Below are 27,423 nucleotides of genomic sequence, written 5' to 3'. Positions count from 1 at the left end.
TTGATATCCAGTTTTGCCAGCACCATTTGTTGAAGATGCTTTCTTTTTTCCATTGTGCACTTTTGGCTTCTTTGTCAAAAATTATTTGTTCATAGGTGTGCGGATTAATATCAGGGTCTTCAATTCGATTCCATTGGTCCACATGTCGGTTTTTATGCCAGTACCAAGCTGTTTTTATTACTGTAGCTCTATAGTACAGCTTGAAGTCAGGGATCGTGATGCCTCCAGAGGTTGTTTTATTGTACAGGATTCTTAAAAACAATGACATCATGAGGTTTGCAGACAAATGGATGGATCTAGAAAAAATCATCCTGAGTGAGGTATCCCAGACTCAGAAAGACAAACATGGTATGTACTCACTCATAACAGGATACTAGATGTGGAACAAGGATGACTGGACTGCTACTCACATCACCAGGCAGGCTACCTGGAAAACAGGACCCCAAGAAAGACACAGGGATCGCCCAACGACAGAGAAATGGAATGAGATCTACATGAACAGCCTGGACAGGAGTGGGGGTAGTGAAGGGCGAGGGTCGAGGGAAAGAGAGCTTGGGTGAGTGGGAGATCCCAGCTGGATCAAAAACAGAGAGGGAGAACAAGGAATAGGAGACCATGGTAAATGAAGACCACATGAGAATAGGAAGAAACAAAGTGCTAGAGAGGCCCACAGAAATCCACAAAGATACCCCCACAACAGACTGCTGGCAATGGTCGAGAGACAATCCGAACTGACCTACTCTGGTGATGGGATGGCCAAACACCCTAATTGTCGTGCTAGAAACCTCATCCAACTACTGATGGATCTGGAGGCAGAGATCCATGACTAGGCCCCAGGTGGATCTCTGGGAGTCCAATTAGCGAGAATGAGGAGGGTTTATATGAGAGAGAATTGTTGAGACCAAGGTCGGATAAAGCACAGAGACAAATAGCCAAACAAACGGAAACACATGAAATATGAACCAATGACTGAGGGGTCACCAACTGGATCAGGCCCTCAGAGTGGGTGAGACAGTTGATTGGCCTGATCTGTTTGGGAGGCATCCAGGCAGTGGGACCGGGTCCTGTGCTCATTGCATGAGTTGGCTGTTTGAAACCTGGGGCCTATGCAGGGTCCCTTGGCTCAGCATGGGAGGAGGGGACTGGACCTACCTGGACTGAGTCCACCAGGTTGATCTCAGTCTGTGGGGAAGGCTTTGCCCTGGAGGAGATTGGAATGGGGGGCGGGCTGGGGGGAAGGTGAGGGGGGCGGGAGGGGGGGAGAACAAGGGAATCTGTGGCTGATATGTAGAACTGAATTGTATTGCAAAATAAAAATTAAAAAAAAAAAAAAAAAAAAAAAAAAAAAAAAAAAAAAAAAAAAAAGAAGTTAACGTGTAACATATCTTCTTTCATGTAGTTTACATATAGTGCTTTACATCTTTTTAAATGACTGAGAAGAGACAGGCCATCTACAGTTTTTTCAGCTAAGATGATGGTATGATAATTCTACACCATTTTTTTTCCCTGGAGGGCCTCCAGATATTTTGTTCTGTTTAAAAAGTTCCTTTTTGTTTCTCAGATGGAGTGGGTGCTCATTCATCTCTAGAGAAGATACACCCCTGATCCAGTTTGTCCATGTCTTCTCTCTTCTATCCCATGATCACATGACACCTCCAATTAGTCAAAATCTTTCTCACAAGTTAAACAAAGAATTGCCTTTATTATTTGTTAACTTCCCTAAACACTATCTTTACAATAAATTGATGGAATGTACAGCTGAATAAGAAACACATTGATCCTCCTTCCAACACACACACACACACACACACACACACACACACACACACACACATACACACACACACACACAGACACACACACACTGCTTTACATCAAATGCAGGCACATACGCATACTGTTTCATTTCTCTTGAGAAGGTTACACTAAGCATATCAAAAAGTCAATAATTGTGGACTGACTGCCGCTGAAAGTGCATGATTTCTTTGTTTACTATTTCAATATATAGTTTTAATATCTATATGCTACAAGTCTATATGATTGGCTATATAACCTTTTAGAATAAATCTTGTATTTTTAACACTTTAAATATGTAATTAAGTTGATAAACATTCAAGACAGAGAAACATTCTAATGGTAGTAGCTTTTAAAAGCACTTTATGAATAATTCAAAGCTGATTAGAAAAGAAGAGCATGGCAGATAAAGGAAGATAATCCCAAATTGTAAACAAATAGTACACTTGGTTATAATTAGGAATTGGGACTACAAAAATACATCCTTAGCCTCATTTCCCATAGAGCACAAGAAAAATGGGAGTAAGCAAAACACGTGTGTAAAAGATTTTGTATATTTTCAAAACACAATCCATTCTGTATCTAGAAACTATTTCCTTCTATTTAACGTTTTGAATGCTTCTTGGAGAGCCATTTCTGGATCTTATCATTCTTCCCTGGAACTTCTGCCTTTGGTAATTAGAACACAGTAGAAAAAAAATCCTGAAAACAAGTTCTGCACCTATTCTAAATAAGAGTGATCTACCTCTGTTCATTGTTTCCCTCTCGGGCAGATCGCAGATGCAAGTTTCAAATCAAGACTTGAGGATGCACTTTATAGCAGAGACCTGGTCTTTTGCTTCACTGTCTTTCAGTGCCGCAGCTATACAATTAAAAAACCCTTCCTATTTTTATGGCTCTCTAAATTCCAAAATCAGAGCAATTAAGCAGTAGATAGCTATGCTAGAGGGTAGATCCTGTCCTTGTCATTTTACAGTGCTTATCTCTTAACTGCCTGAAGGTTTCTTTTGTTCACTCTTCTATGATAAGAAAACGATCAGCTCATCCAGAAACATTAGGTCACATATCTTCTAGTCTACTTAGCCTGCTGGAATCCTTCCTTTCAAAGTATTTATGCTTACTATTTACATTTAAAAATGCTTCCTGGTGTACCACTCATATTTCATAAATGTGTATCTAAGCCCAAGTGAGGACTTGGGTAAGATTCCCGTTTCCTACATAGCTGATTTAGGGTATGTATACACAGATCACAGCTACTTGTTTTCTTGACTTCTTACTGTTGACAAGATATTAGATAAGTAGATATTAAAAGAAGTTAAGGAAAGTGTCATGGAGGTAATGAATTAAGAGTGTAGTTTTATACCTTCCTTACATTTTCAATCCACCTTAAGAAATGAAACCAACACATTGAAATACAAATGAAGAGTAAGAAAAAGTGAAATGAGACTAGAAATCCCATTACAGGGGATCCACAATCAAATCTGAAACATAATAAAACATTTATATTGGTCTAATTGTATAACATTTTCTGTTTTTAAGTGTAAAGAGTTTCTGTATCCTCAGAAGGGTGGGACAAAGATCAAGATCAAAATTTTAAGTGAACTCAAGTTACAGGTTGCTGCTCAAACATCTTTATAGCATAACTTCTCTTTTAGTTGCTAGCTTTAAGAAGTGACATTTATGACATCAATGTTTATGACAGGTGCAAGAAAAAGTATCTTAGAAGAACATATTCTCATATAAAAGAGGAAAGATAATAACTTAACTTTTATGGAGTAAGTGTTCCTTCATTTGTATTTTTAAAGGAGAATGTACAAAATACTGATTAATACTGTGGACTTTATAGAAGGAATATGGTTAAAGGCCACATGTAGCTTATTAAATTTCAAGACCATTTAGTAAACAGAAGTAGCCATGCGGCAGTGGGTGCATACCAACAGAGTGCTCAAACAGTTGACTTCCAAAGCCAACTTTTAAAATCTAAGATGTTTTGAATTAATTGCTAACAAATGCTAAAAAGACCTTTTTCCCTAGCCAATTTTCATTCCTGAAGCTAAATTTTAATCAAAACCTCTTACAAATTCACAAAAGTTTGATGTTCTCTTTAACATAACCCATATCTTCAAAAATTTTAGTACTCTTATGTATTGAGTTACAATGGTACTGGAAGTCTCCAAACATTTTCATGGTAGCCAACTAATTCTCCTGATACAATAGAAAGTATTTTGCAAAGCTCAGGTGACCCAAGTTCTTTTTCCTATAAACAATGTTCATGTTTGTAGTGTCCTCCTTGATGTCACCAAGAAACTCTTTTACTATATGATACTGTGATCATCTGCCTAAACATCTTAGCTTCCCACTGGACTTAGAAACTCCTTTACTATATGATACTGTGACCATCTGCCTAAATGTCTTAGCTTCCCACTGGACTTTGAGTTTAACTTCAGAGTACTCTTCGAGAGGATCCTACTTAGCTGTGAATCTCTGGGGATTAGCATAATGTGTGGCCACAGAAGTAAGAGTTTTTTTTAATAAAAGCATGTTGAATGAATAAGTGAGGAAATGACTGAAATAAGCTAAGGAAGTTCAGCTGCACAGGTATCCAGCTCCTGTCAATTAGCTAATTGAGAGGGTCATTTGCAGGCTTATCAGATTACCTATAATTACTTAAAGATACACAACATATTTGTAGGCAGTGGCACTGGGAGTGTGATTGAGAAATATGAGAAAATGACAATTTAAAAATCAGCAACTGCAGTTCTTCTAAATGAAGTTTATTTCTACTCATGCCCTACATGCAAGGTAAATTTCTCCTTGGTACTTACAAGATTTTAACACATTCTGACACACATCATACTGAGCTAAAAGGTTCTGCAACCTTGTATGAAGTATATAAAAGCAACTTGGGACAGAATGTCCCAGTTGTCTTGGTCCTTTGCTTCAAATCTGAAACTTAGAATCATTGGCACCAATTTAATTTGTAAGCAATTGTGAAGGGAATGTGTGGGTAGGGGGTGTCCCTTTGTTCTGGTCTTCCACCAGATGATGTTCACCTGGTGTTTATGAAACTCTCCAAAAGTTCCTACGCATTAATGAGACAGATCACAGGGAAAAAAAATCAAGCCCAAATGCTTTTACAGTAGTCTCTTAAAATGAGGTTCATTTATCATACTCTAAAGTTCCAAGATCAGGTTCCATACTAAAAAACATATCATATCTGTAATCTGTAACTCAGAGCCATGATGTTCTTTCTCTACACATTTTAGAGCTATGGACATGAGGAATACTGCTCAATATCCCATATAAAGCTATAAAGTGAAATACGGATCAAGCTGTGAGGGCTCAGAGAAGTCAGTGTGTCGGTACCTCGCTCTCCCTTTGAGCACTTCTTTCTTTGTACTATACACGTCCTTGTCTCGCTGGTTGGGGGACACAGGTTACCCTTGGCGGAAGGATGCTGTAGTATTTCTCGGACCCGGGTTTCAGTCCCTCTTTTGAAGCCACATGTTTTTCCTTTCTTCATGCATGGACTCCAGGGTCCCCACTCACTGGCCTCACAGTGCACTGAAACCAAACAGACACAGTCTCAGCTGGCTCGCAGGCTCACAGGCACAGGCAGGATTGTTAATGAAACAAACAAGTAGACAACAACAACGATGATTAAAAAAAACCCGTATATCCTCAATACATCTAAGTTTCTAGGAGAAATTCTGCATATCAAAGTTGGACAAGATAATACAAATAAGGGGAGAAGTAGGATGTTTCTAGTACACATGTTGTTGGGTCCATCCCTTCTTACATTGGATTGGCTTTCTGCCGTGGACCTGGCTAACCCAGGCACTAACATAACTACTCACAATGGGTTAATGCTCTGTCAGTTTCATAGCACTGCTATCATTTTCGTGTGATACTTAATAGAGCTTGGGGGATATTGGGATTATCAACTAGAGAATTAAACTTTAGCAGATTTCAGAATTATCTGAAAGCACAATAAAGCACAGGATGCTGGACCCTACCCTAGAACCCCTGATGAAGTTATTTTGTTTGCTTGGTTTGGTTTTCCAAGACAGGATTTATCTCTGTAACAGCTCTGGCTGTCCTAGAACTTGCTGTATATACCAGGCTGGCCTTGAACTCACAGAGATCCACCAGCCTCTGCCTCACTGGTGCTGGGATTAAAGGCGTGTGCCACCACTGCCAAGCTCTGATGAAGTTTTCAGGATGTAGCAGATGTGCCTTCTTCACAATGGAAGAGATGCTAGGTGCAGACAGGAATGCCGTTTGATGTGGGAACATCTGTGCTAGACAGAGAATGGCAAGCAGAAGAGGCCTATACTCAGTGCCTTTCCTATTTCCCATGCTAAATATACCTAAATATTATTTAGGACTCAGTGAATGGGCACCAGCCTGTCTCACTTCTGAACTTCTGGCCAGTGATGGCTGATAACTTGCATCTGGACTGAATGTCCTTGCGTGGTTCTTAAAGGGCAGAATGTGCCCATCTGAGGTTCATGGAAGAATTGTTTCCTTTGTGTGAGTAGAGTTTCTCTGCTTCTCATTAATAGTCCCAGTAGTAGTAGATGTTTGCACTTATAATGAAAAGGAACACTCCAACATGCCCTTTTCCTTCCTTCTTTTCTTTCCTCCCTCCCTCCCTCCCTCCCTCCTTTCCTCCCTCCCTCTCTCCTTTCCTTCTTTCCTTCCTCCCTTCTGAGTCTCTATATGCAGCCCAATCTAGCCTCAAACTTATGATCCCCATGCCTCTGCCTCCTGATTACCAATATTATAGGTGTGCGCCACCCTGGCTGGATTAAAAGTGCTGTTCCTGTTTTTATGACCATGAAACCTCCTAATTTACAACAACAGAAATGGCTTCCAATTGTAAACCTTTCAGATAGTACAAACTTGTCTTCATAAGAGTAACTTTTCCAGTAAGCTCTTCCATTGTCTTTTGACTTAATGGGTTGTTATTTTGCAAGAATGCCATCTCCTATGACAACCTTAAAAACAATAACCTAAGTGTTCCAGAGATTTAAAATCAAATCTCTAGATATAAGTAATTTTTTAATTAAAATTTTATTTTAAATCTACAGATTTAAAATATCTTCATTTTTAATAGCTATTTTAGTCACTTGTAGGTACCTGAACACAGCAAAGAGCCTTGTAAAAGAATTAGTTTCTGTAAATTTCAATGGAACTTCACATTCCATTACACCTTTGTGATTCTGAGCAGAGAATGAAGCAGCTACAGTATTTAATAGTATAATCTTCTGCCAGTTATGAATTTTGTCCCCTAGCATCCTTGCTCTACGTTAATCAATGAGTAATGATAATAATAATCTAATCTAATACAGATTAGAAAGTCTCCAGGAAGGCAAAGAGAAGAAGAAAGTGAGTTTGTAAGTTAACTTTGTATATGTGTTTAACACTAGAATTAAGAGGACAAATTAGAAAAACATTATTTAATGTGGAAGCCAGAACATTTCAGGCCTTTCATGGCAAGCATGAAAAGTCAAACACATGCTTTGACTTTATGAACCTGGATTTGAAAAATTACAACATAGGTAATTACTGATCTAAAAATCAGAAGATGAATGGTTATAAAGGTGAAATTCTGGTGTAAATCTTAGATAATTCCATTGGGGAAGAAAATATAACTAATGTGATTAGATAGTAAAAACCTTTAGATCAGCTTGGCACGAAGGGAAGAGATCTTTCTCCTTCAGAAATACTCTAGAAAAGCCAAGCATGTAGCAAATAATATGTTTTTGTAAAAAATGGAAACTTTAGACAAATGATAGATGAAACATAAAAGGATGATTTATGCTAAATTTAGCTTAAATGAACAATGTAGAACGGAGACATAACATTGTGAGAAGATACTTGAGAATGACCTTAACATAGGAAGATATCCACCAATGAAATATTTCAGAAGAAGGAATGTAATGAGCCCCTAGCCCCTAAAAAGGGTCATACTGTGGTTGGTTGTCACTGTGAGATGCAGGAAAAATGTTGGCAAGATTGGGAGGAAGGTGGAACTTGGCTGACTTGGGTTTGCTCACAAACTGCATGTCCCATAGGAGACACAGCTAGAGCATGAGCCCTGCCTCTCAGTGTTTAGAGTGGGCCATGCCCCCTCTATGGCTGTTTGCTTCTCCAAGAGGAACAGCAAGGAAGAGAGGATGGCAGTGAAGACAGAAAGCAAATATCTGGAGTCCCAAGTGGAAAGAAGATGCCCAGTTGCAAAGGTGAAGGCTGATGCTTAATTTGACTTGGGAACCACGAGAACTGGATACATTGTGATGCTGATCTTTCACACCATTCTTATAGGGGGCAACATTTCCTGTTTCAAACTCTTCCACTCAGTTTAACTTCTTTTTAAAAAGGAACAAAAGCTAACTAAGCTACAGCTCTAAGCAGGGGAAAATAGTATCCAGTAAGCTGTGGAGAGCTCAAGCTAAGGTGCTAATCCAAACACTGAAACTTGTGATGTGTTTTGCAGCCCACATTTCAGCTCTACGGGTCTTAATCTGCCATGCTTGTTACAGGGTCAACTTTGATAATCCTTTGGGTAGTGAAGCCTTCTATCATTTTCTCTGATAATCTGGGGCAAGTCTGTGCGTGCTGTGTCTGTGGACCCAATAGCAAATGACAGGAGTCTTCCCTCAGGGAACAGGCTACAGGAGCCAGTCCTGAGCAGAAGTTGCTGATCTGAAATACAACTGTGTCCTAGGTCACTTATTCAGTAAGTGGCCACTTGGCTGCTAGTGCCTATTTTAAAATGTAGAATCATCTTCTAAAACTTATGGTAAGAAAGAAACCTGGTAACATTGGAGATATAAAACCAATTTTCTTTGAAAGCTAATCCCACAGTCCCACATGTTAAATACCCTCCCTGATAGGAAAACATTAGTGAATGCTTTAATTCATTAATTTAAATTTATTAATGAACATTAATGACTGAGTGCTGCACCTTCAACAACTAACAAAAAAATATCTGTCTTTTGTTCTGGGTAAAGAAATCTCACAAACTTCCATTAATTCATCTTCAATACGTGTTCTTGACTATTTCACAAAGTGTTTCCCATTTTTTTCCACTGCTTGGAACTTACTACCTCTAATCATCAACTCTTAGGATGAACAGGCTAGAAGAACTCTTATGGACCTTTTACCCTTTCTTAAGTTGTTTTTTCTATGTTTTTATTGACTGGAGAAAAGACCTAAACAAACAAACAAAAAAAGATACAGGCCGATTTGAGATTGCTGTTTTCCAGTGCTTCTGACGTTAACTTTAAAATATCATATATTCGTTTTCTTCTGACAAAAAAAAAAGTGTACAGAAATAAAAGTTGTCCTGAAGCGGTTAAGCCACCAACTTTTAATTATTTCTCCAACACTTTAGATTCTAACAGAAGCGTCCTGGGGCGAGCCTGGGGGCACTCCTGGAGACTATCTCATACCGAATCGGGAGGCTCTGTGTACACATGCCAGCGCTGGGGCAGCATCAAAGGTTCCTGCAGCCACTGCCCAAGGGACTTTGGAGTTTTCCTTTGCTGTTTTCTCGTTCAGTTTAGCATCTGTTCCCCAAGTGTGCATCTACCTCATAGCTCTAGTAGCTGTGTGACACTTAAGAGAGAAAACATACTCTGATGGTGATCTGTTACTGAGACAGACAACTTGTGAGAGGGACCTCCCCTCCAGAAAACCAGGCCTGCAATTAATCAAACGTGGAACTGTCTCATTCTGCCATTTTGAGTGGGTCCAAATATTTTTCCCATCTCTCTCTCTCTCTCTCTCTCTCTCTCTCTCTCTCTCTCTCTCTCTCTCTCTCTTTTTGTTCTTAACACCTGTACAAGAAGGCCACTATAGCATTAATGGCTATTTTCACAAGAAATCAACCTTGATTATGGGTTGGTATTAAATTTAGGGATTTTTGTAAAACTCTTGGTCAAAAGTGGAAATTAGTTGAGTTCTCCCCCCTCTTCATTTGTCTCTCTGAAATATAATAAACCTTTGATTATCAGAATAGTTTGAAACAATTACAAGTAGTCCTTAAGTAACTCTTAAGTAACCCATGATGCATGTTGGATATGGCTCCTTGAACATAGATTTAGGACAGCATCTTTGTAAGCAAAAATGAACAGGGCACTAGAGATAGCCTCTCAGGTTCTTGTAGAATTGGACTTTGAGAAGAAATTTCTCAAAAGAAGACCATTGTCATCTGAGGTGTTTCTCATCCATTCTAAATGTTAGAGGCCTTTCTCACCAATACTGACGCATTCCATAGTATGGTTGTTGGCTTCTAACCCTTCTGGGCAACTGTCAAGGCACTTTCCAAGGTGTAAGTAAAATCCACTTTTACACTTTGTGCAGAAATTTTTGTTGAAACAAGTATCACAGTCAGCTTTGCATTCTGAAAGAGAAACACAGAAAAAGAATTGTGACTCTGCTATCTTCTCCAAACTATTGCTGGATTATCTATCTTCCCACATACATGCAATTCTTGCATTAAAGTTGAGGTTCAATGTTATTTTACCAGACTGAATTGAGGACTCGTCCAAAGACATTGAGTCGATAAACATCCGTTGCTGCTTTCCAAATTGTGGTACAGAGTGTCTCATGAAAATATCTTGATAGTATACACCAGACACCCTTATTTCCAGCATCTAAAATACAGATTACTCTAAAATCTGAAACATTTTGATCACTGACATCATGTTATAAAAATGTTATAGATTTTGGATGATCAAATTAGGAATATTCAGCCAGTAAATTCTATACAAGTATTCTCAAATCCCAAAACTTCCAAAACCAAACCTGGTTCCAGACAGTTCATATAAGAGTTATTCAACCTGTCCACAGGGCCAAATAGCTCTTTGCATTAAATGATAGTAATGTTTCATTATAATTTGTGTTAGATATACAGAGATATTATATTCATACTGTTCTCAAGGGCTATTTGTCCATTCGACAAATATGTAACTGTCCACTATATGTCAAAAGTTATAGATACTGGTTCAGTTCATGGGGATACTGTCCAGCGTTCACAAAGCATGCCTTCTAGAAGGAGACACAGTGAGCACTATCATCAATGGACTCTTATGTAATGATTACCATACTCTATGACTATTATGAGTATTTTGCAATATTGTTACCTAAACCTTAGCATAAACCAATACATTAGTCACTATAATAACTTTCATTTACAACCCAGATAACAGAGGATCAAGTCTAGCGAAGAACTACAGATGCAGGCGACCAAAATCTGTTTCCAGAGTGGTAAGTGTTCGAGAAAATGGCAATCACAATAGCAACAGATAAATGTGGGGAAAACAGACAGGTGACTGACAAATGGAAGAGACCTATCCTTGTGGAAGAGAGGACCTTGGAGCATCCCACTGAGGTGATGCCCTTAGAATCTTGAATGAGGGAAGAAATAGCTTCCAAAATGCCAAATAGCTTCCAAAACGCCAAAGGAGCCAGTGAAGAAAAATTGCAAAGGCAAATCTTGACCTGGGAAGCTCTTAGGAGGGTGATAGTGAGACTGGCACCACATGGAAGGGAGTTACAGGCTCGGGCATGGTGACCCGTGGCATTCTCTGGTTTACACCTCTCAGGGTTACTTGGTTTCCATTGCTGAGACTGGACTTTTGGGGTCAAGAACACGGTGCTCATAGACTTTATTTCCAACTGACAAAAGAATGTTTTCGTTGCTATCCTGGGAACTTATAGGAGCCAAAACAACTGACATAGTTCTTCTAGTTACTGAATACTTAGATTTTATAATGGTACTGGGAACTCATCTGGTTCTGATATCTATTGTAATTTTCCAGTGAGTGATAATCATATTCTTGGCTTTAGGTTTTGTACACAAACAAACAAACAACAAATCAAAAAACAAAAACAAAACTGAATGGATTTTTTTTTTAAGTTGGTAGTGAAAGTTTTCTGCCCTGAGGGCTAAGTCTCTGGATCTGTCACTCTAAATATTACGTAAATATTATTTGTTTTTTTTTTTTTTTTACTCCTTTAGGTTTATTAGAAGCTCTTTCAATCATGAGAAATCCCCGAGGATGAGATAAAAATATAAAGTGATATGGGCACTTACTTGTACACTTATTTATATCTGGATATCGAGTTCCGTAATATCCACTTGGACATGAAGAGAGACACACTCCTATCTGCTTCATGCCAATTCTTTCCAGAACAAAAAATAGTCTGGGCTTACATGACAAACATCCATTGTAATCTGAACACGTCGCACAGCCTCCTTGGCAGCCTTGGCTGACGTTAGGATGCACTGGAGAGACAAAACAGGAGAACAGAAGGAGAGGTGAGACTGTGGATATAAAATTAAATGACATGTTGGTCTGTGAGCATGTTATTTTAGTTAGCTTTTAATTTGATGATAGTGGGTGAATGAGATAAGGTGTTCCCTACCTTTTGTTTCAACCTGGATTTCTTTAACCATATATATTATTTTTAATATTTAATCTCATACATTTGTGAATTTGTAAATTCATAATATCTTTGACTGAAATTATTCATCAAAAAAAAAACCTCAGTAAAATATATTTACTGACGTAGTATCAAGGAAAACAAGGGATTTGGGCATTTTGTGCTTTGTTTTTGTTTTTAATACAATGAAATAGGTAAAATTGATTTGATTTTGTGTGTGTCACAGATGAAAAGCACGCATCTCTGATTTCCTCAGCAAGTGTGATACCATGCACTTGAGTGAGGAGGCTGGGTAAGGACATTAGGTCTGGAACATCTATTTTCAACTCTGCACCAAGAGCACAGTTTTCTATTTGATCCGACTCGAACTGATTCAGAAACTACATTAGCATCTTGTCACTGCCCAGTGCATTTCTGAAATATTTCTCCTTATCATTCAAATTGATAATGTAAAAACTTGACATTTAAATCTTATTAGCAAGTCTATATAGATCAAATGCCAGTGCTTATCATAATTTATGTGTACTATTTTGTCCTTTGGGAGAGAAGTCTTAGAGTTTTTGTGACCCCATTTAAATCTACTCATTCAAGTAAAAGACACATTTGGGGAGGATGCTAGTCCAATAGAAGGATCACTGTCAACACACTTTCCAAGATTTCTAACAGTCATACATGGTCACTGGCAAATCTGAACAAACATAAAGAAATATCAGAGTCATCATTTACTTGAGTTCCTCTCACTCACCTTGATTATAGGCATTAATTATATGCCATCTGATAGGACTAAATAAGGAGCATGCTTCATGTAGCCAGTGTTCTTTCCAACAGTGTTCAATGTTACCTTCTTTCCAAATGGATTCTCTGTACTAATACAATGCTAATTCTTTATAGGCCTTTCTAGATGCCAGGAGGAAAACTGATCCTTCGAGAAGCAGAAGTTGATACACAGGTGTCTATAGGTATCTTAGCAAATTTCTGACTTCTTTTATTGTTAGAGGAAAGTATAAACATCAATAGACATGGCCACTATTAATCTGTCTTTGCAGTGATGTTGTATTATTAAACTCTTTATTGAAGAAACAAAGCTCTCCAGTCTTACGGTGCCACACCAGGAAGCAGAGCAGGTGGGGACCTGGGGTCTGGGCAATAAACTTCAAAGCTCCCCCGTTAATAATCTTTCTCCACCAGCTAGGCTCCACCTAAAGGCTCCCCCCATCCCCACCCCAGATATTATCACTTACTAGCTGGGCAACAAGTCTGCAAAACATGAGCCTGTGAGGAATGCTTCAGATTTCAAACATAGTAGTAAGGGAAGATGTGAGTTCCAATAGAACTGTACATTATTAGTCCATCTTCACAGTGATATTTGGTTATTAAGTTCTTCACTGCAAAAACAAAGTCCTCTAGGCATAGTTAAAAATGGTACCCATAAAACCAAAGAGCCTTCTCATTGGGGTATATGGGTTAGCTACACAGAGGTCATTCGGTTGACCAGCTTCCCCTGGCCTGCAGGAAACCATCCCCGAATCAGCCACAGGAACCACAAGCAGCTCATTCTCATTCCAAGATGTTTCATAAATAAACTGAGGAAATGTGTGGGGGAAGGGAGGTCTTCTTTTCCTGCACATGCTCTTCTGTCGGGTGGGGAGGGTCTATAAAGTGGACGAGGAGGTTTTGCCATTATGGGACCTGAGGGACTTGTACGGGAAACTCCTTTCCAAGTATCAGGGTCATTTTTTCATGCCAGGGGCTCAGCACTGGGGACTTGGAGAAAATGAGAACCTGTTCTTAAGCAGGGATACACCCTCAAAACAAAAGGTGCAGGAGACCCCTAAGTGTTCAGAATCAATCAGAGCCAAAGGCAAAAATCTAGAGGTATAAGTGCAACCTGGAACGATTTTAACAAAACCTGTCTGTGGAAATATCATACTTGAAAAAAAAAACCTGCTTCCTGTTTAGTTAGGCAGTCATTTCGGGTTCAGTGAAGATGTATCCAATTGGTCTTCACCAATATGTCGATACCTCTGAAATGTGGCTTCTTAAGAAAAATGTGATTTTGAAATCTTATGTACCCTAAAGCCTTTATGAATTATGAAACAACTTTAAATAGATCAGTTATTAATATTCATGTGATTTACACTTTCAGGGCCTCAAATACTAACATTCCTTAAGATGTTTCATTTAAAGAATTGGGTTTGGATGTTCATAAACTTCTCAGAGACAGTTCTGAGTGGGTCTAACGATTGGTAACCATTTCCTGTGACATGGGAACATATGCCAAGACCTTGCTCAATTCCCTGCTACTCTAAAACTTTTCCCAGTGAAATGATGCAAGTCAACATCGTGATATAACACATTTTTCTGTATTTTTCATTAGGAACAAAGTTTTGAAAATGCGAGGGGGGCACACTGGTCCCAGCTTGTGGTGGGGATTTGCTTCTTCGTAATCAGAGAATGTATGATATAGGTGGTGATGTTTGAGTACAAAATGACAAAAATAAATGTTATTTTGGGAAAGTTTATATGGTGGCTATGGGAAATGACCGAAGTTAAGACTGTGAAGTTCAGAGTCTGGGATCCTGTTTTTATGGGTGAATACTGTAGTGACTGCTTTCATGAATGCTGTGTAAGGATCACTGAAATTATAGTCAGTATTACACAACTAGATACAAATTTCCCAAACTTCATCTTAGGACAAGAGCTTTTTACTTTTTATATGGAAACCACAGAAAACTTTGGATTGCCTGTAAGAACTCTTTCAGCCATAAAATCTTGTGATTCTGAGACAAAAAAAAAATAGAATTTTAGTTTGTCATGCTTCTTTCATTTTGGCCCATTCTATTGACTTTATTTTTTCCTTATACATTATTATATTTGTCAAACAATATCTTTCTATGTTGTTATATATGAACATTGGAGATAGTGGCAGTGGAGACATAAGGGATGCTTTGTAGAAGTTTCCACTCTGTCTTAGAAAATAATTGGAGTTACGAGCACATGCATGTCTATGGCATGCTAGAGCAGGAAACACCATCATCGCCCCAATTGAAAAGTAGACTGGCATGAGTTTGATGTGAGGGTATATAAGTTGCAGGTAAAGGAAGAATCCGGACTCTCCAGAAGACTGGAGGCATTAGGGTGTGTTTCCATTATGGAATCCTTTGTGGAGCATGGAGTAGCAAACATTCTGTTTCTATCTGGTGAGTGATGTGTTGTGATTTCTATTAAAACAGTTTTTCCCTGACGGCTCGGCAGACATGGAGATCATAAGGTACTTAATGTGATGTTCTAGGTAAAAGCCTGACAATAATTTCCAATAAGCTAAGCAGAATGATATGGTAAGGATTGGATGCATGTTTCAACAGAACCAAGGTGGTGTAATCAAGCAAATATGATAACCAACAGACATGACCTGGACAAGAAAGAAGTTTGAGAAGTTGGGTTTTTGAGTTATTGGGAGAGAAGGTGCTACTTAGGCTGAGAAAGCCTGCAGGTGGAGAGTTAGAAAAAGGTTGATGGGAAAGAAAAGTCTAATTATAAAAATGTGGCATAACATGATATGATCAAACAGGACCAGAACTTACTTTGGAATGTTTATTGGGGGTGCACATGGGATTCTCTGGTAGCTACTTAGGGTGTTGAGATATCTTGTATCTTTCTACAACTTTGTATGTGTCATAAAATAGCAAAATTTAATGTGCTAACAGTTCTGTGAGCTGTGAAAGAGGAAGTTATCAGGATATTCACTTTTGAAACTCCAAGCTGGGTCTGAAGAACACTGAAAATTACTAAACAAATAACAACTGAAATCAAAGATTGAAACAGACATCTTTGGTGTCTAATAACTCCCTCTGAGTATAGGTAAATGTTAATGTAAAGGGGACAGATATGAATGAGAAAATGGGTAAAATTCACAGGAATTCAAAATTCTTCAAATGATCTAGCTGCTAAGCTTCAAGTTGTGACTTGTAGTATTAATGCTGCAACAAACCAATTGTAGTATCAAATTTCATGTAACAATTCAAAGCAAGCTTTATGGGTCTGCCTTTCTTTACTCCATTTCTAAAGTTCAGCTGGAAGTGTAGAAATCCATTATTTTGTGTTGCCGATTATTATCCATGCTTCTCATTTACTTGTGGCTAGAGTAACTTTCAGAAATGCAAATTTAGTAGGCTTTAGGTTCATAAGACAAGCTTGATTGGATTCAATGTAAGTGCTGATTACATAAGAGCAATTTTGCAATTTTATAATTTATATAATTAAGATGTAATACATTCACAATTTTGATAAATGTTATTTTAACCAAAAAATAAGGAAGCAAGCAAACAAAAACACTCACCCAGACCCTACCAGGGGCCTGGAGAGAAAGAAGAGGGAGAAGAGACCTCATATTCACTACGGTCTTTTTGTTCAGGCTCTCTCCTCTTATGCACGTGTTTACACTGAGTGTCTCGAGTTAAAGAGTTTATTTGGTTTGATAATTTCTTGATAGTCTTTTTGATACTTCCAGCTTCTATACAGAGTGACTATTTATTACATTGATTTTTAATAATGAGTATGATTGAAGGATTTAGCCAGTAATATAAAAAGCTATATAATTGTGTTTTTAAAGACAAGTGTTAAACTGATAACTATTTAACAGAAAGTTAAACAATAAAAGATTTTTCTAGATGTGTTTTACTTTAGTAACCCATTGACGTAGAGAAAATGTGAATTTTTGTGTTTTTGTTTTTATGTTGTTATTTTGACTAAGTTAGGGAACGTACACAATCAAGTCTCTCCAACGCTGATTGCAACAGCATTGTTTCACTGTGTTATTATAGAGTGATATTACGGTAACTGAAAATCTAGGGATGATTCATGGCTCCTTTAATGCCTAGTAAGGTCAATTTTAAGAAAGATCAAATGTTAAAAATTAAAATTACTTGATAATCTCGTGCAGATTTTTGGTGACTACAACAAGGAAATATTGAGAATTTTTTTGTTCATTCATCAATTAAACCTTAAATTTGACCATGGCTGAGCCTCCACAGCCTTTTAACCAATTTGGAGGAGTTAGGTACAGGTACCAAAGTAGGGACAAAAGCTTATTTGAATGTGTATAATTATTTAATGGGATATAACACTGTTTTTTCCGTTTCTACTTTTATTTGTTCATATGTGTGGGTACATATAGAGTATTGAGGCTCCCATTGGGAATCATTGTCAATCACTCACCTTATTCAAGGAGATAGGATCGGTCATTCACATTTTGAGTTCCCAAATATGGTTAGTCTCACTGGCCAGCTTGCTTTATGGACCCCTTGCCTATGCAGTCAGAGAGTCTAAGTCAGTGGTTCTCAACCTTCCCAACGCTGCAAACTTTTAACACAGTTCCTCGTGTTGGGATGACCCTCTCAAGCATAAAATTATTTTTGTTGCTACTTCATAACTGAAATTTTGCTACTGTTATGAATTAAAACATAAGTATCTGTGTTTTCCAATGGCCTTAGGCAACCCTTGTAAAAGAGTCATCTGACACCCCCCAACACACACCACACACACACACACACACACACACACACACACACACATACACACAAGGGTTGCGACCCACGGGTTGAGAACCGCTGCTCTGACTACAGGTAGGTTCAACATCCACTCAGCATTTTTAGGGACTCTGGGGCTCTGAACTCTGATTCTCATGCTTTCCTGGAGAGCTCTCAACCACAAGATCATCTTTCTAACCGCAACACTATTTTAGTGTTATCCCCACACTGTGATAACTGGGTAAAATGTTTATTCACAGCCCTCTACTGTTTTTATTGTTTAATAATAAATTGTTGAAACAGCTATGTTTATGGATGTAAAGACATGGAAATATTGCTATTTTTAAATGTTATTTACCTATTGAATTTGACATTTAATATTAGTATATTAAACAATTTAAAATTTAACTGTTATTTAAATATACATATGTATACAGGCAAGTTCATATTATGCATATAAATATATGCAAACACATATATACACATATGCTTTAACACACATACACATCTACCATACTTCACTTGGTGTTTTACCTGTACATAGTCCAGGCATTAAATTTAGTTTCCTCTAGGGGAGTCTCACTGGGGAGACAAACCACTCTTAAGGGTAGGCTGCATGCCCAGCAGTAGATGACCAACAGAAAATAAACTCAATGGCATCTTTTGAGTTTCCTTGTCTCATAAAGTCATGTCAGAGCTTTTTTAAAAAAAATTATATATATACATATATATATATATATGTATATATATAAATTCACTCTTTTTACTCTATAGGTCTTTGTGTATATTATGGCTTCCAATTTAGTGATTTTATGAGATTCCCGAGTTTGTAAATGAGTGGGTCGCGTTTCTTGTGCCTTTTCTTGGGATCTTTTCCATCTGTCTGTTTTGTTCAGTTCTTATGTATTAGTTTTTTTAAATCTTATCTCATTGTATTGTATCCCTTAGAAGCCTGTTTGTTTTCTAATGAGAGACAGAAAGTGGATAGCTCTGGTTGGGAGGGAGGAGGGGAGGAAGTGAGAGGAGTAGAGGGATGGAACACGTAATTGGAATATAGGCCAGCTGGTGATCCACGATTATTAAAACGCAAGGAAACACTGTTCTTCATGGAAATAATTTCTCTGGGAACTTGGTAAGCCTTTTTTTTCACTTCCTAAATAATAATTTCCTATAGTAAGTCTAATATTTTTATTCTGTAAATATTTTAAAACAAATCTATAGCTACATAAGCTGAGGCTAACATTAAATACTGATTGGCTATTTTTTTTTCCCCACAAAAACCAAGTCAGCTCAAAATGCTAAGAAAATCATAGTAGCTGTATAATTTCTGGCATCTACTGTATGTGGAACACTTGGTAGTTAGATGTAAGCTTGGTTAGCAAGGGCCAAATTTAACTAACTCAGTGCTATGGGGTCATGACCATGAATCAAAGATGGATGAAAACGGGCTTCATTGTGTATGGATGTAACAGAGAGGCTATAAATTAAGGTTTTTGGTTAAAAAAAAAACCTTATGTTTTATATGTGTTATATGATACAGAGAATATGTGGGTTCTTGGTGTCATGTTGTTAACTAGTTGATAAATACATAAATGGAGAATTAAATAAATAGAGATGATCTCGGATCTCAGGTAAATATGGCACAGAATCATTCAGAGATGTTATTATAAACGCTGTGGTGAGGTGAGGCATTTTGGCATTATTCATCGTTTGAGGCCCGGATGTTGGGGAAAAACCTTGGAAGTCATCCTTGAGCATCCAAGGTAGAGTCTACCTTGTGGAGGATCAGCAAGTGCAGGGTTGACAGCAGTGAGGAAGGACTAGCCATGAGGAATAGCATGAAAGTCACCTGTGAAGTTCTAGCACTTGAGTGACAGGTGATGAGATTAGAGGAAGGTAGAATCCAAGCCCCCAAGCCCTTCTTACATGAAGTCCACAGGTCAAGTGGGTGTGGACTCTGTACTTTCTAAATATCAGAAGTAAAGGAGAGAAAATATTTGATCTGATAGTGCTATTTGCTTTATTTTTTTTCTTAATCTTACAGGTCTGGGAAAAGAGCAGGCATTGCATATTTCACAAAAAAATATGTTCTCTTATTAATTTTTTATATTAGAGGAAGTGTTCTAATGAGGCACAAACTTGGGAATTTGCATTCAGATTCCAACCCTTGAAGAGTCTGTGCATCCGTCTCCATGTTCTTTTATGTGAGAACATTCCATTTCCCCTCTGTTCCCTCCTGTCTCCCACCGGCAATAATTTTAGTTTGCTTGGGGGTTTTAAATTTTCATTCCCTTTTTAATGCAATATATTTGGGTGTTGGGGTAAGCAAAAAGAAACGGGAAAGTTATGAAACATACGAGAGGTCATAAAAGAATAAAATCTCTCAAAATATTACAGTCTTGCATATAGTCTTGTATTTTTCTAAATCTATTAGTAATGTAAATTGAAATGACTAGTAATTCAGAACACTAACACTTTGGCTTTCAATTCTAATAAAAATTATATAAGAGTCTCCACATTATGTTACTTTATTCATTAAAAGAATAATAATCCATGGATGGATTTCAAAGTTGACTCTTATAATAGGGAAAAATTATATTAATTTCCTTGTGAAGAGCTAGTCTGATCTGCTGGTTCAGTCTGATCCTGAGACTGTATCAAAGGCATCTGAAGGATCAAAAGCAAAGAATCTGTTCCTTAACCACAAATAGAAACTCCATCCTAAAGTGAGTACATTCTGCTCTGGGTTGAAATGTAAGGTACTGAGTCAGCATCCCCAGCTGTTTCTAAGGGAGGGGAAACTTCCCTTTCTCCAAGTGGCCATGTTCCCAAGTGGAGGTGAACAGAGGACAAGAGGGGTTGGGGAGGGATGAGGATCCAGATCCTGCAGAGAGCCAGGACTGTTGATGAGTTTGTGGGTGGTAAATAACAGCGTTTTTCAGGAGACAGGTCCAACAGTGTTCATCCAACAGTGGGAATCATTATGTGCTCTGGCCTGGCTAACAGAACCATTCCCCCCCTTTTTTTAATGGGAGAAATAATTAGTCAACATAAACAGAAAATGTGATAGTTTAATGGTACTGACTCTGCATGGGTGTGAAGCCATAACTACCAACTCACATTCTTGAGCGAAACAAACTTCGGTCTGTGCGGAAAAAACAAACTCTACTTTGTTATATTATGAATAAACTTGGATCTTCGTGCCGCATAGCATGCTAAAGTAGCATATCTGATGGCTGAAGCCTTAGCATAAGCAAACAGCAGGCAAAGATTTGTGGTGTTTTAATAGGCACAAGAAGATGTGCAAATAGCAGGCGTACCATTAAAAAAAAATACCTGGCTTTATGCGTCGCATTTAAAGTTCAGAGCAGAGAAAAATAAGTAACTCTTTCTCCTAGATTCATGAAATTACGGATAAAACAAAAGAATAAAGATGCACCTTCCTGAGCGAGTTGCTTTTGGGAACTTTGGTGCTCACTCCTCGCATTGGTAGCTCATTTGGAAATGAGCCCTGCATACTTCCCGGAGGAGGCCAAACAGAGTGGTGAGTATGGGCTCTCAGCTCACAGTCTGGTTTGGAATTCCAGTTCTATTTTTCTAGCTAAATTACTAACATTTATCTCTTAATCCAAGTATTCATTTGAAAATTAAGTTATTAAACACTTTCACCCTGCTAGCTAGCAAACATACAAAGATGAATAACACAAATTACCTGTGTCAAGAGAGTTGGAATCTGGTTGTTTATTTTGGCATGATTTTCTTAGCCTTTTGAATCTAGGGTTGTCTATCTGCAGTACAGGACCATCCACTTGATAAATACTGAGAAGTATTTACAAAGACATTGTGCAAAGTATCTAACATTCTTATAGACACTCATTAAAAATCCATTAAGTACCACGACCTTCTAGCTCCCATTCCTGGAAGACCCACACCATCCCATTGTTCCTTATTAGTATTTTGACCTCCATGAATATTCTCAATGAAGCACAAGTATCTGAAATTCAAATATAAGATCCACAAATGATAGAAAAACGTGATGTTTGTCTTTCAGGATCTGGGCTCAGAATTATTGTTTCCAGCTTCGTCCATTTACCTGTTAATTTCATAATTTTATTTTTCTTAACAGCTGAGTAGTATTCCACAGGGAAAATATATCGTATTTTCATTATTTATTCATCAATTGATGAACATTTAGGCTGTTTCTATTTACTGGCTATTGCAAGTAGAGCATTGGTAAAACATGGGTGAACAGGTATCTCTAGTGTAGGCTAGAGAGTCTTTTGGATATATGCCTAGGAGTTGTGTAGCTAGATCATTTGGCAGATCTGTTTTCAGCTTTTTAAGGACCCTCCACACTGTCCATGGTGGCCACATCAGTTTGCACTACCAGCAGTAGTGAATAAGTGTTCCTCTTTCCCTACATCCTTGTGTTCATTCAAGGGATAGGAGAAAGAGGATTAATGGAACAGGAGGGGTGAAATTGGGGTTGGGGTGAGACAACAGGACAGAGAAAGGAAAAATAAGAGGGGGCAGGACAAATAACACTAAGATCTTTTGAGAAAGTCATGCAGAAACCTACCTACTACTATAGGAGCTTACACGTTCACACACACACACACACACACACACACACACACACACACACAGAGAGAGAGAGAGAGTTAAAGTGAAGTCACTCTATAACAGGATGATAATGCCCTATGAGAAATCACTAGCTAACAAAAGAAAAAAACAGTGCCAGGAATGAGTTGTACCTCTTTTGCAATTGTTAGCCAGTGAGGTGTTCTATAGCTAATACCATTGATTACCCTCCAGAACTTTAAAGTAAGAACCTATTGCTGAGGACACCATGTTCTTGAGTCACAGAACATGAGAATCAAGCTGTTAATAAGTTGGGAGCTTGATCCTTACAGGATAATTTCCATAGTACTTGAAGGTGCTATATACATGCTACTACAAGATAAATGTAATCATCAATCTTACCAAGGTGTGATTCTTTTGAAATCTAATGATGACTGGTTTGAAAAGTCATGCCCACTGATGCAATAGTGACATGAACATCCTGGGGGTAACCCATCACTTTCTGGGTGAATTTAAGTTCTGCTCTACAAGGCAAAACCACTACTTAACAATATTGTCAGGCCAAGAACCTGTGACTAGTTAGATCATAGGCCTGAGGGGAGAACTTACTATTATTATTCTGCTAAATGGACATGGTAGTCAACCAGCTCCTAATGACTTCCTGTTATAGATTAATGCTTCTCTCGTTAAAGAAGCTTCTATTAGCAGTATAGAGTGATGGGCATAGAAACCCACAACTGTCCAAGGTATTCAGAATGGGACATCTACATCACATCCCCTTCTGCTGAGGCCTATGGATCATTGTGGAAGAGGGCAGAGAGAGTTTAACAGCCAGAGGTTGAAGATAAATACAAGGAAACAGTGTCCTCTAAAAGCAGAAAAACAGCTGCCCATATTAACTCACACTAGTTACAGCAGCATGCCCAAGCCCCAAGTAAGCTCAAGCCAGAGCAAATACCAGCATGAATTTGAATATGGGAGGTGGACACAAAGTCCCACCCTAGCTGAGGAGTTGTGATAGCTGCTGGGAGAGGGAGAGGGAGTTTTCTCTGAGAGTGGAGGCCCTGGTAGGTTGACCATGTTGCAGTGGAAGGCCAAGACAGCACAAATTGGAAGTGGTGTGTGGGAGAAAAATAGAGGAGACAAAGTTTGGAGACAAAGCTGGGACAGAGTGAAGGATCCAGGAGGTGTGGGAAAAGGTGACTATGAGTAAAACACATTTTTGTGAAATTCTCAGGGAACTAACCAAAGGACAAAAAAGTAAATCCTAAGCATAGCCGGGTGTGGTAGTGAATGTTTTTTATTTAAAAGTTTTTTTTTTTTTCATTTTACGTATCAACCACAACTCCTCTTCTCTCCCCTCCTCCTGTTTCCCCCCAACTCTCCCCCAATCCCAACCTCCATCTACTCCTCAGAGAGGGTAAGGCCTCCCATGGGGCTTCAACAAAGTCTTGACATCAAGTTGGGGCAGGACCAAGCCCCTCCCCGCTGGATCACAGCTGAGTAAGGTATCTCTCCACAGGGATTGGGCTCCAAAAAGCCAGTTTATACACTAGGGATAAATCTTAGTCCTGCTGCCAGGGGCCCCACAACTGCCCAAGGCACACAACTGTCACCCACATTCAAAGGGCCTAGTTCAGTGCCATGCAAGTGATGAGCACTTTTAATCTTAGTACTTGGAAGGCAGAGGCAGGCAGACCTCTGTGAGTTTGAGCCCAGCATGATCGACACACCAAATCTATGGCAACCTGGCTATACAGTGAGACCCTGTCTCAAAGGGGGCAATTCATAAATAGAAGACAATTTGTTGTATTGCACAGTTGTCTCTTTCTGTACGTGTTTGAGATAGCTGTTAGGTTTATCTAATAATAAAGGATGAAAAGAGGATATGTGTACATACACTGATCCTTTTTTGTAATATAAGAAATTTGGCAATATGGGAGGCAGAAACTCACCAAAAGTCAAAGAGAGAAGCTACTTTGTAAGGACCACAGACACAGACTTAGTATGTATTACTGATGACCCACTAACCACATTTCTGGCAGGAATGCCCATGGGGCTGACAACTCACCCAAGAATGGATCTTAAACAAACTAAGACAGAGAAAATGAATTATAAAAACATTAACACTGAGGCTGGAGAGATGACCTAGTGGTTAAAAGCAGGTACTGCTCTTTCAATGGACCTGAGTTCCCAACATTATTGTCAGGCCACATCAAACTGCCTCTAACCCCAATCCCAAGAGGATCTGAAACTGTCTTTAGGCCTTCAAGCACACCTGCACTCCTGTGCACATACAAACACATATACATAGTCTGTACTCGTGTTTCCATGGCCTGGGGATGTGTTTAAAATTCAAATGGATGGGTTCTGCTTCTAAAGATTTTGATTTGGGAATGGAGAAGGTAGACTTCAGTATCTGCATTAGTCAGACAGGTGACTCTGTCACTAGTGGCATAATCACCACATTTTTTTTTTGAGTATCACATCTTTGCCATTTGAAAATTTTCATCTATTACCAGAAGCAGTCTCCCAGGGACTGACAGATAACATTGTGATAAAACATGGTCTCTCACTCAAAAAGTGTACAGTGGTTTAGGAAATTCATGGGGTTTTTTTTGCAAAGAAAAGATCACACATACATACGCTAGAAGCTTTTTGCAACAGAAATATCAGGCATAAGGAATTACTGGTATTTGAGTTGTTTACACGGCATATTCAGCAGCTAGGAGGAAAAGAACTCTGACAAGTGGAAAGATGGAGAGAGGGAAAGTGAGAAAAATTACTAGGTACATGTGAATAAAGAAGATTCAGGAGGATGCTATTATCATGGAACTTAATAGGACCATGGAAATCTTGCTCATCTTTATAAATTTTCAGATGAGAACATCAAGATCTACATAGCTGATTAACTTTCAACTTATAGAATCAAGAATGTCTAAACCAAGAAAAGTCCTGATACTTATTAATTCTACATATGAATTATATGTCTGATTATTTTATATACATACTTACTTTAAAAAAATCTTTCTATACCCTAATTGTCGTGCTAGAAACCTCATCCAACTACTGAGGGATCTGGATGCAGAGATCCATGACTAGGCCCCAGGTGGATCTCTGGGAGTCCAATTAGCGAGAATGAGGAGGGTTTATATGAGAGAGAATTGTTGAGACCAAGGTCGGATAAAGCACAGAGACAAATAGCCAAACGAACGGAAACACATGAAATATGAACCAATGGCTGAGGGGTCACCAACTGGATCAGGCCCTCTGAGTGGGTGAGACAGTTGATTGGCCTGATCTGTTTGGGAGGCATCCAGGCAGTGGCACTGGGTCCTGTGCTCATTGCATGAGTCGGCTGTTTGAAACCTGGGGCCTATGCAGGGTCGCTTGGCTCTGCCTGGGAGGAGGGGACTGGACCTACCTGGACTGAGTCCACCAGGCTGATCTCAGTCTGTGGGGAAGGCTTTGCCCTGGAGGAGATTGGAATGGGGGGCGGGCTGGGGGGAAGGTGAGGGGGGCGAGAGGGGGGAGAACAAGGGAATCTGTGCCTGTATGTAGAACTTAATTGTATTGCAAAACAAAAAAACAAAACAAAACAAAAAAAAATCTTTCTATATAGAACCTCTGCCACAGAGAGCAATCCATTCTTCTTTTTCCTTTGGGTGGTTTGTCAAATAAGGCTTGGTGTTTTTGCCTAGAGATTTCTTTCTTCCCATGATGGGAATTCAATTAAACAGGATCTTAAAGATCTGGCAGTAAAAGTCTTGTTAGCAGGTAAAAATCTCACATGTAACAAAGATTTCCCTTGATGTTTTTAGGATGGTAATCCACATTAAGACAGATTTAGGTATAAAACTTTGGAATAAGATAGGATAGATAATACAGTACTTTCTCTGCATTTGCCAAATACAAATGGACTGGATAGTGTAAATGTAATTCTTTCCTGACAATTGCTCATATTGTATATAGTTTTACTGTGTTAGAGTTAAAACCTTTCTTTTTTTTTTACACAAAAAGGGGGAAATATTGTGCAATAATCTCTTTGTACACTGTAAAGATGTGCTTTGCCAAAGTGTCTTATGATTGGCTTAATAAAGAACTGAATGGCCAACAGCTAGCCAGGAAGATGTTAGGCAGGACTTCCAGGCAAAGGAAGGAAATGAATCTAGGCATAGAAGAGACTCCAGAGAACATGGAGAGGAAACAGGAGGTGCAAGATGGAAGAGAGGTAAAAAGCCATGAGGTAAAACATAGATTAATATAAATGGGTTAATTGAAGTTGTAAGAGCTAGTGGAACAAGCCTAAGCTATAGGCCAAGCTTTCATAATTAATAAGTTTTCATATCATTTATTTGTGAGCTGGTGGAACAGAGAAAGACTCTCAACATCTACATAATGTTGAAGCCAAATCCAAAGAAATTATGAAAACATTAGTTATTTCAGCAGAAATATTAGGGGAGTTATGAGTATAGGCAATCTCTCAGATTTATATTGGGGGAAAAAAAGCAAATACCTTCCTTTCATACTTTTTTTTTTTTTTACTGCTTACTGGGACTGTAAGAAAATGCTATGCAAAGAGTATCTCAGAATTTTGTTACATGACTATGGGTAAACATGTTCTGTTCATTTTAAAAGGATGTTGAACAAATTCAATAATGACGAGACAGTGTCTACATACCATTCAAACCAGTGAAATGAGTTGCTGTTAATAATACCACAGTAATACTTTACCAGCATAGGAACTGTTAGAGGCTTCTTCATCCTTAAGAATAAAATAAGAATACCCTTGGTGGGAAACTGATAACTTGATGAGAAGTTTGATACTTTGGCAGGAATGGTTTGCTTTCTGTGTGGTGCTTCATCATAAGCAATAGACCATTAGGACTTTGTGAGTGACATGTCCTTCAGTAAGGAAATGAAGAGCATGTGAAATAAAACTTTACTCTAAGAACAGGCAGTTCTCTTTGAAAAGACAAATTTGTAAAATGGCACCATTTAGTTCCTAAAGTCAGAAATCCAGGAGCCCTCTTCATCCCCATCTCCAATCACCCTTTCCCAC

General features: G+C 38.5%; 1 protein-coding gene across 2 annotated transcripts in view; it reads right to left on the bottom strand.

Annotated features, from left to right (window-relative positions):
* Rspo3 (R-spondin 3) overlaps window positions 1–27,423 on the bottom strand; it is an 87,767-nt gene that overhangs the window by 44,413 nt on the left and 15,931 nt on the right. For both annotated transcript variants that reach the window (XM_059272607.1, XM_059272608.1), the window contains exons 2-4: window positions 11,903–12,094; window positions 10,061–10,207; window positions 5,161–5,358 (exon numbers count right to left, since the gene is read on the bottom strand). In XM_059272607.1, coding sequence (XP_059128590.1) covers window positions 5,161–5,358; window positions 10,061–10,207; window positions 11,903–12,094 — 537 coding nt within the window. The remainder of the gene's footprint in view (window positions 1–5,160; window positions 5,359–10,060; window positions 10,208–11,902; window positions 12,095–27,423) is intronic.

This window comes from Peromyscus eremicus, chromosome 8b (assembly GCF_949786415.1).
Source record: "Peromyscus eremicus chromosome 8b, PerEre_H2_v1, whole genome shotgun sequence".
Classification (NCBI taxonomy): Eukaryota; Metazoa; Chordata; class Mammalia; order Rodentia; family Cricetidae; genus Peromyscus; species Peromyscus eremicus.
Note: the sequence above shows the minus strand (reverse complement) of the source record. Positions and strands in the feature narration are given on the sequence as shown.